The 18,649-nt window shown below is 35.1% G+C and overlaps 1 protein-coding gene across 4 annotated transcripts in view; it reads right to left on the reverse strand.

Moving 5' to 3' along the window:
- The window catches only part of LOC143177692 (uncharacterized), a 91,257-nt gene that overhangs the window by 7,463 nt on the left and 65,145 nt on the right, over positions 1 to 18,649 (reverse strand). Inside the window, exons 2-6 of one of the 4 annotated variants that reach the window (XM_076375795.1) lie at positions 9,918 to 10,191; positions 6,869 to 7,246; positions 5,569 to 5,873; positions 2,729 to 3,125; positions 18 to 133 (exon numbers count right to left, since the gene is read on the reverse strand). In XM_076375795.1, the coding sequence (XP_076231910.1) occupies positions 18 to 133; positions 2,729 to 3,125; positions 5,569 to 5,873; positions 6,869 to 7,246; positions 9,918 to 9,999 (1,278 nt within the window). In that variant the 5' untranslated portion in view covers positions 10,000 to 10,191. Of the gene's footprint in view, positions 1 to 17; positions 134 to 2,728; positions 3,126 to 5,568; positions 5,874 to 6,868; positions 7,247 to 9,917; positions 10,881 to 18,649 lie in introns of those variants that run through there. The other 3 variants (XM_076375798.1, XM_076375796.1, XM_076375797.1) reach the window with 3 other exon arrangements.

Here is an 18,649-nt window from a genome sequence, read left to right on the forward strand (position 1 = left end):
GAGATATTGGTATTTACCACAGCAACTCTTATCTGCTTTCTTCTCTTTTTTTTCTTTCTTCGCTTGATACAGGCCGCCGACATAGCCGCCACGTCTGTAGTCCTGATCATGGGCCCAGCCTGTATGGTAACACCTTGGACAGCAGAAACACCACTATTACCTCCTTGTGTAAAAATGGATGTGAATGGTGAATGTCGGCAAGACAAACACGTCTTCGAGAATTCGACGCTGCTGGTGTGATCGCATCAGATCAAATTTGGAAACAGCAACAGAGAATCAATTCCGTGTCGAAGGGCGCGAAGACTGAACTTGGCTTTCCCGTCGCTTTCTCACCCTTCGTTGCGTCTTATTGAAACAGCTCGACGCTGGGTGGCTATTTTAAACTGGTTCTATTTGAGACACAGCGATGCTCGGGCTTTGCCAAGTCCGTTCTGGACGCCCCTCATGCGGCCAAGACATATTTCTGACACATTAAATGTCGATGGAACAGCGGCATCCCTCGTGATTATTATGAGTCAATGGATCCCCAGGTGAAACGCCTCTTTCCTTGTGTGCAACGTGCGAGGCGGTGTGCTGAAGAGACAGAGAGAGTTGGCAATGCTGATCGAAATTACGGTGAAGAATGACGGAATCGAGAGATATTAGACGTATGCAGACACACACATCGACAGCGTGTACACAAAGTCTTGACTTTAGGTACGATCGTCAGATATTAGGACCAGGCATATTTCATCGACTATTTTAGTAGATTACTATTCTAGGACCTTTTCGGATTTCGATGGTTTCAGTATTGAATTTCCTCTACCCCTGACTGAAATAGTGAATACAGCATCTATCGCTCATTTTACGAAAGAAGAATCGCCATGAAACAGTGAATAAAAAAGAAAAAATTGAGTGTGCGAATATGAGCTAGATAGCAATTAGCTATTATGAACCATCAAAGCGTCTTCTTTGAAAAGGTTTGAAAATCGACTTTTGAAGATCCTTGTTTCTACGCGATCGTATCTAAAGAGAAGCACCTCTTCTTTGCGAATTATTACCTTTTACCTTGAATGTGGTAGAGGCACGGCGGTAATAAAACAGCAATGATGCCGATGGACGGGACAGCAGTCATGAATCTGGGTATATCCCTTTCCCCTGGCCGCGCATCCAACAGACACTGTTCTCGTTTAACATTAGAAACAAGTACAATCAAACGTACTAACGTCTAGACTGAGACACGCAGTAAGGGGAAGAGAAGGAAGGGGAGGATCGGGAAACATGTCGTTCGCTACATTGTATTCTTTTCGTGCGTTCTTCAGTTAAATATAACTTCTTGCCGTGATGTAGCTATTTTTACGGGTGAATTATAACACGTTATATAATATACTTCTGAGATTTTCTTGGAGATTGGCGTCTATCAATCCTTCCGTGTAGTACTTTCATTGTTTGAGTGTCAGGAAAGGTTTATTTGATTAATTTTTACGAAATTTAAGAGAATAAGGGAGAAATTTATATCAGCAAAAAATAGTTTAAATTATAATAATCATTAAGTCTTTTCTGATTTGTAGGTTTTTTGTTAGTCACAATACTGTGGCCATTGCGTTATTTCTGTCAAATTCAACATAAAGTAATGGTTTCTATATTTAAAGATGAATTATATATTATAATGAATTTACACATTTGGAGTAAAACTAAAAATTAAAATTTTTTTGTTATAAATTATAGATTCCATTATAAGACGATTATAATAGAAATACGCGCCTTAAATGAATCACTCCTTCTTATAGAAGATATTAAAATTTTGACTGATAAGCAACCCCTATTTGGCTTCAGATCCCTTTGCATTCCTTTGAAAATCCTTTTCCCTTTGAAAACTTACCATTTACCATGCATTAAAGAGCATGCTCGCTGAACAAGCTCATCGACGTGACTAGACACTTAATATTAAAATATGTACACAAAATTCAGCAAGTGAGCTTGCTCGGCAAGCATGCTTGTTAATGCACAAAAGAATGAAAGAATGAACTTTATATGAGTTGATTGAAGAAGAAATTAACAATTTTTTAAGAGAAAATGAGAAGTTTGTTGAGAAAAATGCGTGGATTTATAGAGAACACATTTGTTCTAAACACAATGCATTACTTATTATATCATTTTATTGTCAAGCATTATTAGAAAAATTATTATTATTTCATACCAAAGACATGCAGAGTCAGTTAAAAAATGTTTATGGTCTAAATACAACTCCAGTATAACATAAAAAGATACGTTACAATTTACTTTATCAAAAGTTTCTCATGCTAAACGCACTGGCCAAAGTATTTAAGTTTTGTTTTAGGATATAAACATCAAACAAAAGGGAAATAAAATTACGAATATAAACTACAATAGCCAAAGACCGAAGCTCGGATCCTCTGAGAATCAAAACTTCCATCGTAACAATGAAGATGTATCATCAACTATAAACAGCAATAGACTATGCAACGTTGCGATGCACTGCTCCCTCACCAAGGGTCGCTTTTATGACCACATCACTAAGCCACAAAGTAACCAAGAATCATCGCTAGTTCGTCCCTTGTTTCGTCCACTGTCCATGAACAAAACGGAAGCTACCAAAATGGAGCGACAAGATCCCTAGGATTGGTCTACCAAAGCGGTAGCAAAATAGAGCAAGAAAAGAGCAAATTTCGAAAGTTCACCGCCAAACGGAGCAGTAAAGCTCCTTGAACGTTCTCAATCAACTAACCATTCACGTTGACCAGAGGAGGGCCGAACATGTAGTGACCAGGATACATGTACGGTTGTGGAACTGGTATCACGTGCGACACGTGCACCGGTTGCTGCATCAACACAGGCTCCAGGTACGGTCCCCCATTTATCCCGTTCTCCAAATGTTGCTGCTCCACATACTGCTCATCTATGTATTGCTCTTCTGCTTGTTCCTCCGTTTGCTGATCCTCAGTCTGATTCTCCTTTGCTGTGTTAGTCTCTGCAGGCTGCTCCTCCATCTCGCCCGCGACGCTTCCACTGCAACTGGCACTTCCTGTGTCGTTCTCGTTACACGTTCCATTGGTGTTTTCCTCAATCAGTATTGTATTCTCTTGCTCCTCCACCACAGGCACGCTCTCTGTGCTCTGGTTGGTCTACAATGAGTAGGAACTGACTTTTGAGAAGGCTCTACTTGGTTTAAAATTGGGGATTATGGAATAGGGTTTGAGAACTTCCCATTATACATGTACATGTTTGTTCAAAAGTATTGTGACACCTACATTTATGATGAACTTTTGCTTTGTAACATAAATTATTAATATTAAATTGCTTTTTGTTCAAATCCCATTGCGAATATACATTTAATGTATTGGATTGATACGTAAGTTCGTGTCATATCACTTTTCTTTTTGTTTCTCCATGGAATTATTAACATTTCTTGAAATATATTATTATTATAATATGTTACAATTAAAAAGTAGAAACAAGAAATATACGTATTTTGTAGCATACACACATATTTCTAATACATAAAAAAAGGAGAAAAATGAATCGACACGAATTTATGAATTAATCTGATACTCTAGCTGTATTGAGAGAAATAATTGATTATCTAAATTGATTAAATTGATTCAATTGATTATCCTCGAATGTTAAATAATTATGAAGTACAGTAGCGCTACACATATTTGCATCTAAAAATCAGTGTAGTTGAGTGAGCATGGACAGTAATTTCGTATGTAGTCCCTTAACATACTCAAGGGTTTCTATGAGAGAGAAAGAAAGGCTCCTAAGTTAAAAATAGCACTAGATTTTAATACACAATTTTAAGCTAACCTCATTAATAAAAATTAAGGGTTTTCTATACGTAATAGTGAATATTTCTGCTAATGACATCAGTTACGAAATCTTTTTGGGATTTTACCTACAACTTTGTCACAAAATATACATAACTTCGTCATTATGCGTTGTATCATTACGAAAGTAATACAGATAAATTTCTTCTGATTAAAATAACACTAAATATTATATAAATGGGTCTATTTCTAACGAAGTTAGCTTAAAATTGTGCAAGCCGTTTTTTCTGTATAATTTCTTTATAAATCGTCAAATTCAATCGTGTTTATGTAAATCGTGTAGATTTTTGTCGAAAAAACATCAGGAATCGATTGCTTATAGTTGCGTCCATATCCAATTAAGAAACGCAGAATTTAATATCTTCGATAATTAAGGTTTAATACAATCTTTAGCTTGTATAGTTACACTGTTCCTTATATTTCGGACTCCTGCTAGCATAACTCACCAAGAGGGTTAATCAGTCTTAAAATGGAAGTAATATTTCGAGTACAGATAACTGTTATGATTTTGATGTAGTTAGAACCACTATATAGGGTTGATCAATCGCCAGCGACTATGATTTGTATGAAAATATATGAACAGTTTACGTGGTTGCTTGGATTTTGGTCTCTCGGCGACCAGGTCGCTGACAACTGATGGATCGTGTGTAATGGATCGTAAGTGTAGCACTATTGCAGATGAAATAAATGAGACGCGATCTCTACAGAGTTCGCGCCCGCAACTAGAGTGTTAATCCAGTAGAACTTCCATTAACTGAATTTCAATTAATCTTAGTCTTCCTTTATTCAGAGTTACGTCTATTCAATATAATGTCAATAAAAGTATAAAAAGATCGATTAAAACTTGAATTATAATTTTATAGTAGTCTACTGAAAATAATACAATGAACCATCAAAAAGGTACCGTATGCCCTAAGGTGCGTATCAAATTGTCGACTTGGTGCAGTGGTTTATAATTTTGTCTTGTGCTATCACTGCGTATCTATATCAAAACAAAAAATACATTCGAACGACATACGAAAAAGACTTCAGTTTATCTTGTGTCCTGTGACTACCTACAATGAATTTACTGCGTCGCTTAACTTCGGCGTATAAATGAAATATATATTTAATTAGGAATCTCTAACAAAATAATCCAAACACTGGGATATCCATAGCATAAAGCAAGTTAGCAATGGAATATGTTAGAATATCTTATATATAATACTATTGAAAATTGTTTCATTTGTAAAGAAATTAATACGTGTTGTTTTCGTTAGTTTTGTCGAATATTACATTCTACCACCATGTCTTACCTATGAAATAATTTTTGAAACTCTTTTTCAAAGAATTCTTAATATTTTAAATTAAAATGTAACATAGGAAGCAGCTTTATTTGTGGACTGACTTAATAGAATTGGTTTCCGTCTAAATAGATTCAATTGAATATCGTACTATTTCTTTCGTATGACGACGAAAAACCGACAAACGATCGGTCCAGTTGCATATATTCGTATCAAATTTTAGTACGCAACGATGCAATACTTGTCTGCCTATACTGATACGCAACGGTGATACGATACGCAGCTACGCAAGAAGTCGATACGCACCTTTGCACTCGGTAAAGCCGGTTAATCGAAGTCCTACTGCATATTTAATAAATTAGTTCAAGAACGATGTACTCAATTCATTACAGAAACTCTGAATCATTTCTTCTAACAGCCACACAATTAGGGAAATGATAAAACACTTAAAGACGTACCTGGTAATCCATCATGCAGTACTGTTGGTCAGCCGCCAGTTTGGGCACAAACGCAGGATTTACCCACTCAATGGGCCTCAGAGGGACGGGTTCGTAGGGTACAGCTGCCAAAACGCTGGGCCCAACTTGCGCTGGAACTGGTGCAGGTCCAACCAACATCACTGGATACTCGTAATAGTAACCACTCGCGTGGTCATAAAAGGTTCCGTAGCCTAATTGCGCAGCGGAATTCATCATCGGTGGATATTCTCCGGTTCCACAGTCCCTGTCCAATAGCTGCTGATCTTCAGTCGTTTCGCTGCCATCTATAACGTCGAAAAAGAGTAGAGTATATCGATATCTACAAGGATTCGTAGGTGATATTCACGTATGATAATGAAATGCAAAGGTGATTAAGAAATGTGTGTAATTAGAACATTGATGAATTTAAAATAAACTGATGGTATTAAGGTTTCGACTACTTCTAGTTAAAGAATTGAGAAAGTGAACGAATCAAGAAATTAGAAAATAAAAATTCTAATATGATTGAAGGGGTACATATTGAATTCTAAGTAAGTTTCAGATTTATGCAATTTTTAACTGAATAAAATTTAACCCTCTAAAAATTTGTAATAAACATTTTTGTTGATTATTGAGTACATACAGCGTATCTTCGATATAGGCCCACTGATCATTGGCGGGTTTATAGCGTGGGATATCTTATCGAAGTCAACTCATGCTCGTAGTATCCCACCTTGGTATTATAAACAATTCTGAGTAACAGTGCACACAAGCAAAACTCTTCCATCTCAAATTATTTAAGACTATAGCAAGTACAACAACAAGGAAATACTGTATTAAAAGGTTTGAAATTCATTAGATACTAACAAAAAACAAATCAGCTTTTACTTCTTGGCAATATCTTTTATTTAATCTATACTACGTATCTTGACATCAAGGATTTCAATAACTATGTTCTAAAAATCTTCAGAATTAATTAATAAAAAAATTCTAATTGTCATAATAAATCCAATGCTAATAACAAAAATTCAGTTATTTTAATTTATGTATACTATCACTAATAATGATGTCAATAATTAAGTTTTAAATTAACTTTGATTTAATAACTAGAAATTTTGTTCGAACATTTTTTAAAGTTTTACTATAAGTTCTACATAAGAAATTCATAAAAATCGTGCTGGCAACAACACAAGTTCTAAGGATTCCATTTCACACCAAATTTTCAGGGTATCAAGGAACAAGAAAAACGTACAAAAAGTAACCAAAAATTCGATGAAATGCATTACGCTTCTACCTATACCTCTACCTGCGGTGGAATGCGAAGCAGACTGGCTTTCGGTCGTAGACGGAGTTGCGCTCGTGCTTGCGTTCCCTGCCCAGGGCTTCTTCCTCGACAGGTATCCCTTTTTGAATAACACATCCTGTCGAGGTGTCGTAATTCTCGCGTACTCGTCCTCGTTGAAAATGATCTTCGGCTGCGACGGTGAGCTGGTCGATTCATCCTTGTGAGAGCGATTCACGGCACCAGCGTAGCTGCTACCGCCGCTGTTTCCGATTCTCCGCGGTTTGTAGCCACCCTGGCCATTTCGATCAAAACTGTGCATGCTCGTGTCATTTTCCTGGTCCTTCACGTATCCGTTTCGCAATCCTTCTTCTTCATCTTCCTCGCCGGGTGGAGCTGCGAACAGATAGATTGAATAAGGTCAGGCTGGAACAACTGTTTCGTGTTGGATGTTGTTCAGTTGTCTCGAATAGGGGCCAGCGTGTTCCGGTTTAAACCAGAATACACGCGCGTATCAGTGGTATGGTAATTGACTTCATCAGGGTCAGCGAGAGGAGCGATGTTAGGTTTTGTGTAGACACGGTGTCACTGTCCATTCACAGGTTTCAGGGAATCTAAATTAATCGGTGGGAAAGCGTGTTCCATTATTTGCTATGGAACATTTGCAGAGCAGATAAGCGATTCCTCGAGTACAGATCAGCGTTCGAGCGCATGGCATCCGAGTCGAGTTACCGAGGAATTTGTTACCCAAGCGTATCAGTGTTTGCTATCTACAAGCAGTATATATGTAGGTGTTTGAATGTATCTAAAGGAATCATGATCCAGGATATGTATATCTAGTGATAAGGACCGCATAAAGGTAAAATGCTAGGGGAATTCTGTTTGACATTCCTTGATTCTTCAGTGCACTGAAAGATATCAAGCCTTTTCCCTCATTGTCCTCGTAAAACACTCACTATTTCTATGCGTACGCTAGAGTTCTTTCATAAACTTCAGTTTATGACTTCTCGTTTAGAGGTAATAAAATGATATGCTGAATCAATTCAAGCTTATCTCAGATTTAATTGATCTCTTAAAAATGTATTTAAATCTCAAACTTTAGTGGAGTTTTATATACTTCATGACAAAGCTTATAATCCTGAGAATAGTGCTTATGACTTTCAAATTTGTATTTCAAATATTTCTTAAAGTATTAACAAATTAACTGCCACAGATGGAGTTCTATGTCATTTTAAATATACGAGTTGGTTGCTGTCGACATAGTTTCATATTATTTTCAAATTTATCGTTGGTTGCCACTGGCGTTCTTCTACGTTACTTTAAAGTGTATAAACCATTTCAATAATAAGTTTAGAAGCATTTTTAACCATCGTACAGCAAATGCTGAGTCAGTTTAACTCGACCTGCTATGTACATTAGTACATATATTATAGTCCGCCATTCGAGGGTAAAATAGTCGTTCACGAGAAAAGTGGATTCTATGTTTGCACTAGTGAATTACTCATATACACTCGCCATAATTGTAACTTACCTGTAAGCTTTTATAACATAATTAGCATATAGTTCCTCCAATATAAATAAAAAATCGTTATTATCCCTTATTTCCCTATGTAAAGAGCATATGAAAATCAATCCCAAGGTCGGCGCTGCTTGTCACAAATATAGGTTTCCATGTAAAAGCTGATTACAAATCACACTCATCTAAGTTCAATTTCGTTAGTTACTGCATCAAAATGTTGCGAAAACTATCTATTACTAAATGGGTACATGGCAGAAATGATAACCGAAAACATAACAGTGTGAAAAATAAATATGCAAATTTTTAGACAATTAGTTTTGGTCTGTCCCAGCTAAAACAATTAAAATCTAAAAATCCAAATTTAGATTTTTTCTTGTTATTTCTAATTCGTTAAATAGTTTATAGAATACAATGAGGAAAAAGACTTGTTCTCTATCCATGATTGCTTTTATTTAGATAGAATCATTCCGTTTAGGTGTCTAGTAACAAAGAAACAATTTTATTATTAACATAAATTGTTATCGTTAGTGAGGTTCATGGGATTTGCATACTTTGCCCGTGGGAATCGTGCTAAACAAAAGCGCCCTAAGTGTGGAAGGCTTAATTTTCTAAAAGCTTCTATTGTTACTTATTGTTAGACCAAAAGGAATGTGGTTCTAAGATGCATGTCTTAAACTCAAGTTACATTCAGTTCGATTACGTTAACCTATTAACGATCAGTGTTCCAATTTTACAAATTCTTTTTGGATGAAAGTCCCTCTATTTCACACATTCACTTCTGAGGACAGTATTATCTCGAGCATCTGCTATTTAAAATTAAATAACTTTTTAAACTTGCTAAACATAGTTGTATCTGTATGAGTATGAAGTCTGATTTGAAAAATACCATTTATTATTAACCTCACCAAAATTAACAAGTAATGTTTCAATTACTGTTTTAATATTTTCCTCATTCCTTCAATATGACACTACACAGTGGCGCCCGCTTAGCTGCAGCGGGTTTAAAATCTTATCCGTAGTTATTGGAGGTGATTTGGGATGAATTACTGAATGGATTGGTTAGTAGAGTAAGAAACATCGAGTGCAATCGAAATACAGTAAAAAGATATTTAGTAAATGAAATACAGTACAATGATATTTAATAAATGAAATACAGTAAAATGATATTTAATAAATGAAATACAGTAAAATGATATTTACATTATTGTTCATTCTGATCGTGAGAAGTCAGTCCCAAGAATTGATAAGGATACAAAATCATGCTTAAATTAGACAAAAGTTGCTGCAGCCAAGCGAGCGCCACTATACTTCGAAGAAAATGGTCCAGCTTTTACTACCTTTTAAAACGAGTACGTTAATTAGTTTAACAATCTACTGCTAATGGCAATGGAATAGACGAAGCATATACACTATAATCTCTACCAAGTCTCCGTCAAAACAAACAAAAACGAAACTAAGGCTCCTAGATGTCACGTGGTAAGCAATAAACAAAAACCGGAAGCTCTCCACTAAAGTCCACGATCAACCTCTTTCTTCAAGGTTCCGTACCGTCTTGGTACCTCGCTAAAAGAAGAACGTGATTGGAGGAGCCGATCACGTGGGTGACCCTTCGCTGTCGACGCCACTGCATCTTTCCCTGTGCGCGCGACCTCTATGTCACACTACGTGGTCGCCGTTTCGAGATCCTCTGTTTTCCTTCCCGGGTAGTAACGTCAATCCTCACCCTCTTTTTCACTCGTCACCACTGTTCTCTCTTCTTTTCGAAACTAACACAAAAAAATTCTTCCTTTCCCGCCCTGTGCCTCGGGGTATCCCTTCGTGCCTACGACAGTGTCCTTCGCGGTGACCAGACAGTTTCGCCTCGCACGGCCCTTTCTCTGGCCTCTTATCGGTTCCAGGGTAAAGCTTAACGCGACTGATAACGCGCCAGATATAAAAGGAGGATGTAGTCGGATAATCTGGCGCACGCGATGCCTCGAGAACGACTGCGATTGACACGAGGAAAGGGGTGTAGAGGGGGATGGAGGAGAGGAGAGCGTTTACTGGCGGACGTAGCCCATTGGCCACTGTTCGCGGACTAGAATAGCATCAGAATTAGAATAGAAAACGGGCGAGGACCGGTGGACACCGGTGCTGCCAGCCGTGGCGTTGAGGATGGGCTTTGGTTCATTGAATAGTTTGTTGAATAGGCCAGCTAGTTAATGAGAAAACTTGCGATATTAGAAGGAGAGCTAGGTTATCGTTAAATTTCGGAAAATAGCTGCTAATATCTCTTCATGGTTCTCAAGTTAGATGAACTTCAGTTTAGGAAAGCGCTTGGTTGCTCTTTAGCTGATTGGTCCTGATACTTTAGGGAGTGACTTTGCGTCTTCATCTTGAGGGGAATAGGGTATGAGCTGATAGTGATTGAGAAAATGCAGTAGGGAAATGAGAATCGTGTTGAGTAGATTATACACTATTTCTTTGCAGCTTTTTTATAAATAGTAGCCTCAAAGCAATTATATGACGTTTTTGGATTCACTTCATTCTTAGGGTTTACAGTTTCGAACTTACAGTTACCTATTTCAGTTAGAGGAATTTGAATGAATAGCTTCATTGTGTGCTCGCCAATTCTACTAACAATTAGCTTTCTTAATGAATATTATCTATTTTACTCTGCTCTTCAGGTAATTTGAAAATTAAAAAAAATATTCTAATTTATTGAAAGCAGGATACTCAGAATATCCAACAAACGTTGTAGTTTAGGAAATTCAAAATCTTCTTTCTTAGAATTATATAATTCCTCAAACTGATTATATAAACTTTGTAATTTGCATGTTGCAAAGTATGGACCCGTTTATCTATGATCCTGTTTCTCACAAAAGAAAAGCTTTGGCAGTTCCATAGTTTCTCAACTGCAGTGCACGCAAAGCTGGCTACTCTAGCTCTAATCAGATTTGAGGGTTCAACGTACTGGGGCAGTATTTTAAGTAGCGAATAGAAAGCACTTTAAATACTTTGCTTCATCCAGTTATACACATTGTGCTTAACACTTTCTCGGGGCACTGCAATGGTCAATAAGCTTGTATACATACATGAAATATAAGTAATGCAATAGTTCATAGTTAGATATCTGACAAAGAGGTATTTTCTTTTTAATGTATTTAATGAAACTAATTTATTAATTATAGTTACGTGGAATTAAATACCGCGCTAAATCGACTGATTTCTGATACTCTATTCCGATTCATGAAATCTATAAGATTTGACATGTAAGAAAAAGGTTGGTCTTGATTTTGTGGAATGAAATAGTGGTCAAGAAATAATTCGATCTCATGGAAATCTCTAAATGTATCAATGTTCTACCGAAGGTTTTTAGATTTTGAAGGAAACCAATCTCTGCCAGTGGTTAGCCGATTGTTGGCAACCACAACTAGAAAAGAGAAACAACGCGAGCCATCGCATGAAATCAAGTGGAGAGGATTACATTGTTCAAATGTCTCGAAAGAACAAAACACCCTGTTGAAAGCTCGCAAAACAATACACCTAACAAAAATAATACGCAGAAACTCGCAAATTTACTGTGCGATCGCATCTCAACGTAGCTGCCAAGTAGGTTGCACTCTACTTCATTGTCGCGTTACATAAAACGCGGCACATTTATCGTTTCCTCGAGAGACAAGGAGGATTGTTCACCTTAGAGCAGTCTTTGAACTCTAGCATGAACTGTATAGGTAGTGGAATAATTTGCGTATTAACAACTCTGTCCATACATATCCAGTATTTAAGAATGCTGAATAATTTAAATATGTATTTCCAAAGGCTAATTGATATGTCTATAGTTGAGGCCATAATTAAGATCTAAAATACAGAATTTATATTGACAGAAAAAAGAAAGGACATTAAAAGAATTTTTTCATTTAAAAATAAGGGTTCAAAAAAACACAAGTCCATAATAAAACTTAAGCCATTTGGTCTTACAACCACAAGTACTGCATATGGATGCAAATTCCATAAAATTGTTGATTTGAAGTAAACTTTTCTTTTGTCAATGTTATGAACAAATTAAGCGACATAAATTCTGATTTGAGGTAGTTGTCTCAAAAAATGACTTATTTAAGAATTTCTTGCAATTTTGATCGTATGTTAAAAGAAATGTCATTTACGTTTGGTTAAACTTTTATGGAATTTCACCATCACAAATCCGAGATATTCGCCTTCGAAGTTTCAATTTTTGACACGTTCTTATACTGAGACCTCGCTAAAGTGACGTTTTTAGCTGTGTCCCCAAAAATTAATTTCGAAATTCTTTAAAAAACTAATATATGATACACTCGATGCCGAAGATTCAGTGTACTTATCGTTAGACCGTAATACGTGTATTAATATTAGAAATTAAAAGATTTTCAAAATGTAGTAGGTCTTCGACTGCATCCACACGTTTATGACATGCATCAGACAAAGTAGGTATAATTCAAACACATAATACATATTATACTTTGTATTTAGTGCAAAATTTACAATAATAATTAGTAGATTTGTATTCGTTATATTTTGTAAATATGTTTATATACTATTTATAGTTCATATATTAATATGTTTATATGATTACACTTCTGGATTTACACACAGCAGTAGATTTAAATTTGAAGAAGGTTCTCAACAAATTCACTTGCCAAAGACCCTTTATTTTCTAAAGAGAAATGCAGGTTCATTCACTTATTGTTAGCATTATCATCAAAATTTAAACATGTTTTATTTTGTAACTTTTCACTAAAATATTTTGTTTTTAAACGATAGGATATGTACTATTTACATATAAAAATAATAAATCATTCGTTATTATTCAACAAAAAAGCAAAAACAGGCAAAAATACTATAAGTGCATGTATTCAAATTTTGAAATTAGTATTTTGTAAAAAATTCATGAAGCTACCCTAAACATTTGTACACGTGAGACAGCAAACACATAGCCCGAGATGAAACTTAACGTATGCAATGACTAATTCATCGCGCCTCGTATTTTCTGGCAGGTCTTCGAGCTTTCGACACTTGGCTCTTTGATTCCCATTGGCATTCTCTTTTGCAACATTATTTGCAGAGGTATCGGCTCGTTTGTCTATCTGACAATTGACCTATTTGCGGGTATTTGAGCGATCATATTACTGTCAATACCATTTCAAACGCTCCTACGTAAACCATGTCATCTATTCGGATCAATCCTTCTTCATATGTTCTTATTCCTCTTTTTTGTTTACTATTGTTGGTTTTAGAAAATAATTTCATATGTGGCGTGATTGTTTGCAGCTATATTACATATTTGCCAGAAAATCCAAAAGAATATCTAAAGAGATTCATAGAAACAGAAACACAAGAAAGTATGTTCTTATATGTATTATTCTTTTACAAGATGCCACTTAATTTCTTCAAAGAAAAATTTTGTAAAACTGGATGAAAAGGTCATCTCGTTTCAACTATAGCTTCTTTTTTAAAAACTTCGTGGTAAAATTTTACTCCACTTTTATGCATAACGTTTAAATTTAAAGAATATACACGTACATATAAATATCTCTAAAGAATCTCTCTAAGATTGCTATTTCAATAATCCAAAAATGGTAAAAAATTTCTAAATCAGTTTTCATGGTTGTTTTATAGAATTCCTCGGAACGAGTGAAATGTGCTCTATAAACTTGTTTCTAATCAGTCTGTAGATCGTTATCATTATGCACCATTTTCACATTTTTGGTTCACACATTTGTGTTCATCGCTAATGAGAAACGGAAACAACGCGATCTTCCCTCGGCATGTGTGCGTCACTGATTAAAGATCGCAGCAGGCTCCCAAGAGAGCTGCGCGCAGAAATTAGTGTCATTTAGTGTCGGTACCATAATTGCAACGCGTTCAAGCGTTGCATCGCGTTCGTGACCTTTCTATGTTTGTCGTTATTTTAAATACACACGATATGTAGTCGATTCAGATGTTTCTAGCGACACTTAACAATCACCAGGAAGCGAAATATATTTTTAGCGTAATTATAATAATTTAATCCATGAAGCATACATAGCTCAGGGCCATTTTTGACGAACTGGTCTTGTACCATTCGAGACAGATATTCATTGAAGATACAAAGATAACGTTCTGAAATTAGGTATAACCGTAGCTTTCATTTTTTGCATATTCTCGAGCACATCTTCTAAATTTGTTCTTTTCTACGTATACGTAAGTCATTAATAATGACAATAATAAGCAATAAAAAATAAAACTAGTAAGTCATAGAAGATGTTCAGCCTTTTACTAATTTTGCTTAATATATTAAATAAATTCTTAGAATTCCTAAACGTAACTAAATATGTGTAATTTTCCACTAGTCAAAATGAAAGGTAAAAACGATAAAGTTTGGATAATACGTAAATGAATATTTTTGAACAATTTCAATATTGAATATATCGATTCAGGTTTAATATGCGATGCGAGTAAACTTGTTTCGTAAACAATTTCAGATCCATCCGAAGAAGTTTAAATACAAACGTCACTTACACAGAGTTAAATAAATAAGGATACCTAGTGAGGCCTGTCAAACTGAAAAAGGTTTTATGAAATTAGTGTAACAACTGATATAAAATAGCCTTGCTCAAAATTGAGGCCAGCATATAATATTTGTCAGAAATTCTAACAAAAATAGAACAACTGTCAAACTGTTAGTCCGAAACCACAGTACTCAATTATTAACACTTCAACTCTTAACTGATGAAACATAGATATCCCATTCATTTGATACTAAATTTATTATTCTTACGCAATTATAAAACATTTAGACTAGTAGTATTAGAATAACTCACTGATATGATACATTAAAATACATTGTGCGTAGTTTCTGCGACCTTAGTGCATAAGATTAGTTCCGTCATAATATTGGCACCGCATCAATTGAGGATCAATAATTCTTTTGTGAATGCATGGATAAGATGTGTTGGACTCAGACTGAATAATGTGTTTGTTCAAACTAACGCAGACATTATTTGATACGTTTTCAATGAATATCTCATTTCAATAAAATTCAATAAAAAATACTCACAAATTGCAACAAATTAGTTATCTATTCAAGCAATTCATCATTCTTTACTGAAATCATCATTAAAAAATTATTCAAATAATAGTACAAATAAACTAGTATAGAGCATTGTTTAGATATTTTATTCTTAAATGATTGAAAAGTTCATAACAAAAATGATGTTTGCCAATTTTTGCCTTTTTCTAGGAGAGCAAAAAGAAGAATACTGTAGCATTTTTCTCGTTCAATTGGTTAATGTTCTTTTTAACATAATATTCGTCATAGTCCACATATTGCTTTTTTTTAAAAATTTCATTATGTTGTGAATCTCGTTTTTGACCACTAGAATATGTTTTTATTATAGACTAAGCGAATGAATGCTCACTCTTCCTCCACTTCAGCAAAATTTGAGTGACACGAGTATTCTTCCATTCATTCGATGATTTTATCCATTTATAATAATTGAATTTTTTACCAAAGTGGGAGTAGAACGAGTATTCGCTCGTTTGGTCTAAACGTACCAGTGAAAAAAAGTAAAATTTGACAAGAGGCTATTTTTGTTATGAGCTCTTCAATTCACATAGATTTTTATTCAATTGTTTCCTTTAACCCGGTCGCTTTATTATTTATCACTCAAATAAAATTTTGTTTGTCTCTGCTTCAAACGCCCCATTTTTACCATGTTTTCAATGATTCCTGAAACCCTCCGTGTATCAGCCGAAGGTCTTTATGCTTCCCCTGACCCAGAATCGAACAGTACCATCGTGATGCAACGCTTTCTTTGCTGACAATTCGAACGAATCTTTTTCTACTTAGTAATCGGGTCTTTTGTGAGACTAATCACGGAATTCCCATGTGAATATCAACAATTTTCTCTTGATCCATTCGCACAAAACCGTCCTGAGCAGCTTGAGCAGCTTGAGCAGCTCGACCAACCGGCCACACCGTGACTATCGCGAGTGCACAACCGCTCTAGATTCCCATACACAGTCATGTTCAAGCAGGTTGTACATACTCTATCAGAGAGGTGTTGGTGCGCGATTGTATCAGACATATACTACTATGCAGGTTCCATCGATCGCAAGGGCTCTTATCTTTGCTTCTCCAAAGCTAGCAAACAATCGATGGACCCCACTTCCTGTTTTTTAAACAGAATTTCCTACTCTCGAAGTGGTTTACGTAATTGGTCTTCGAATTTTTCACGTTTGGAAGATGAATGCTAAGTTTCAACTAGAATTGAATAGTTTAAATACAGTTTTATGTGTTCAATACTGAAAACACGAATTTCATTTAAGGATCGTTTGTGAAGAGTTCCTGATTCAGTAGGACGACTGAACACGATAACGTGCAGTAGATCTTTATTTCTATTTGTAGAATGTGATTTTGTTATTGATCTTTGTTGCTCTTCAGGGATTAGGCGTATCTTGCGTTTGACGATTTTGAAAGGACCTCAAACGATCAATGGTTATTGTTAATATTGGATTGATAATTTATCTAAATAGACAGTCAGTATCTACTATAAATATTAACAGTGGTCCTATGTAATCGCAGATTGTTTCTCCTGTAGCGCCACGGTGGTCATTGGTGACCAGAGTGCTTGAAATGTTTATAATTGTACAAGTTGAATGAACATCGACAGTTAATGAATTTTGAATACCATCGTTAATTAGAGAATACTTTGAAATAACGAACAAATTTTTATTAGAAGATCAAACATGAAAGATTAATTTTTATCAAATCTTCTATCTACCGGTGTATTGTATTAAAGCATTTCAAACAGATGCAGCTGGTCAATACAACCTGGGCAGTATATGGTAACCATTTGTGATCCGATTTTTAGCAATCTTTGTTCTAAATCTTGCAAAATATTTTTGGTAACACACTTTGCAAAATTTTTGCACTAGGTATGCTAGCCCTTTCTTTTTTTGCATTGCATGCCGTAATCTTCTTTGAATAGATATATACGATATCGCATAAGCGTCTTAAATAGCCATACATAAATAAATATTCCAAAATACTTATCAAGTGTCATCGAGCGCACCAAGGCACCACGGTGATCTCCCGTGACCACCAGCAAGATAAACGCCCCATGGGTAAGAATATTGTTTCATACTATAACCATATTTATTATTTTGCCATTATATGCATAGAATAATAAAAATACTTTCGTGGTGTCCTGAGCAAAACATGTGATTTCGACGTGGTGGTCAATGTGTTAAGAAGATTTTGTTTTTTTCACTAAGACGTCCCCAATAAATAATGTAACATCAAAAGTACAAACGAGTCAAAGTGACTGGTGCAATTATTACTTAAGTGTATATACTTATTTTTTATCTGTTTTCACGCCTAGAATTGCGTTGGAAACCTAGTTGTTAAAAAAGATACTCCTACTGTAAATTAGTATTAACATCAATATTAACAATTCTGTTAGTCAATGAAATTAAATAGTAATATTTTGGTGTATCTTCTTATAACTTTACTAATGTTGATAATAAATACTGACTGTCTAAGATTCTATTTACAATTAGAAGTTTCAACTTGAACTATGTATGTAAGAACTTATATTGAAACAATTACTAAATGTCGCGTGATGAAAATTGAAGGTTGAGTTCAAGTAGAACAGTTGACTGCAGAGTTGGACAAAATATAATCTGTTTGATAACTGACTATTTAGTTTATTCTGTTCAATTAGTAACTTTAGTGAACTGTCAATCAGCCAAATAGAATATTATTTTTCGCATAAAAAAATTTGTAATAAATTCTATTATAGACAAATTTCGTAAAGAAGACTAATGAATTTTAGCTTGACCATAAATTTTGTTAACTAAGTATTTCTTACTCGCAGAGAAGAATTTCAAGAATATTGTGGGAAGTTTATGAAAAACAATCTTTTTATAAGAGTATACATTCTAAGTGATTTTCTTCGTATCTATGTATTTAAAAAAAATATGTATCAATTAAGCAGCGTTTTATTAAGCGTTTATTACGAATATCTCGGATTTGTAAAATTCTTTCAAACTTAAGCTATAAGAGATACAACAAAATGTATTAAGATTTTTTTGCTCTATTCCTGTCCCTCAATGTATCTGCAAAATTTCCAAATTTTCTGATTCTTAGTTTAGAGTATAGATATGTTAACTCTAAGGCATATTATTATTGCAAAATGAAGGCTTATCGGACACTATGTCATAGGACTTTTTGTGCTTCGATTTGGATCTTCTACCACCCCTTACTATATCGAAAGCTACAT

This window comes from Calliopsis andreniformis, chromosome 3, assembly GCF_051401765.1.
Source record: "Calliopsis andreniformis isolate RMS-2024a chromosome 3, iyCalAndr_principal, whole genome shotgun sequence".
Classification (NCBI taxonomy): domain Eukaryota; kingdom Metazoa; phylum Arthropoda; class Insecta; order Hymenoptera; family Andrenidae; genus Calliopsis; species Calliopsis andreniformis.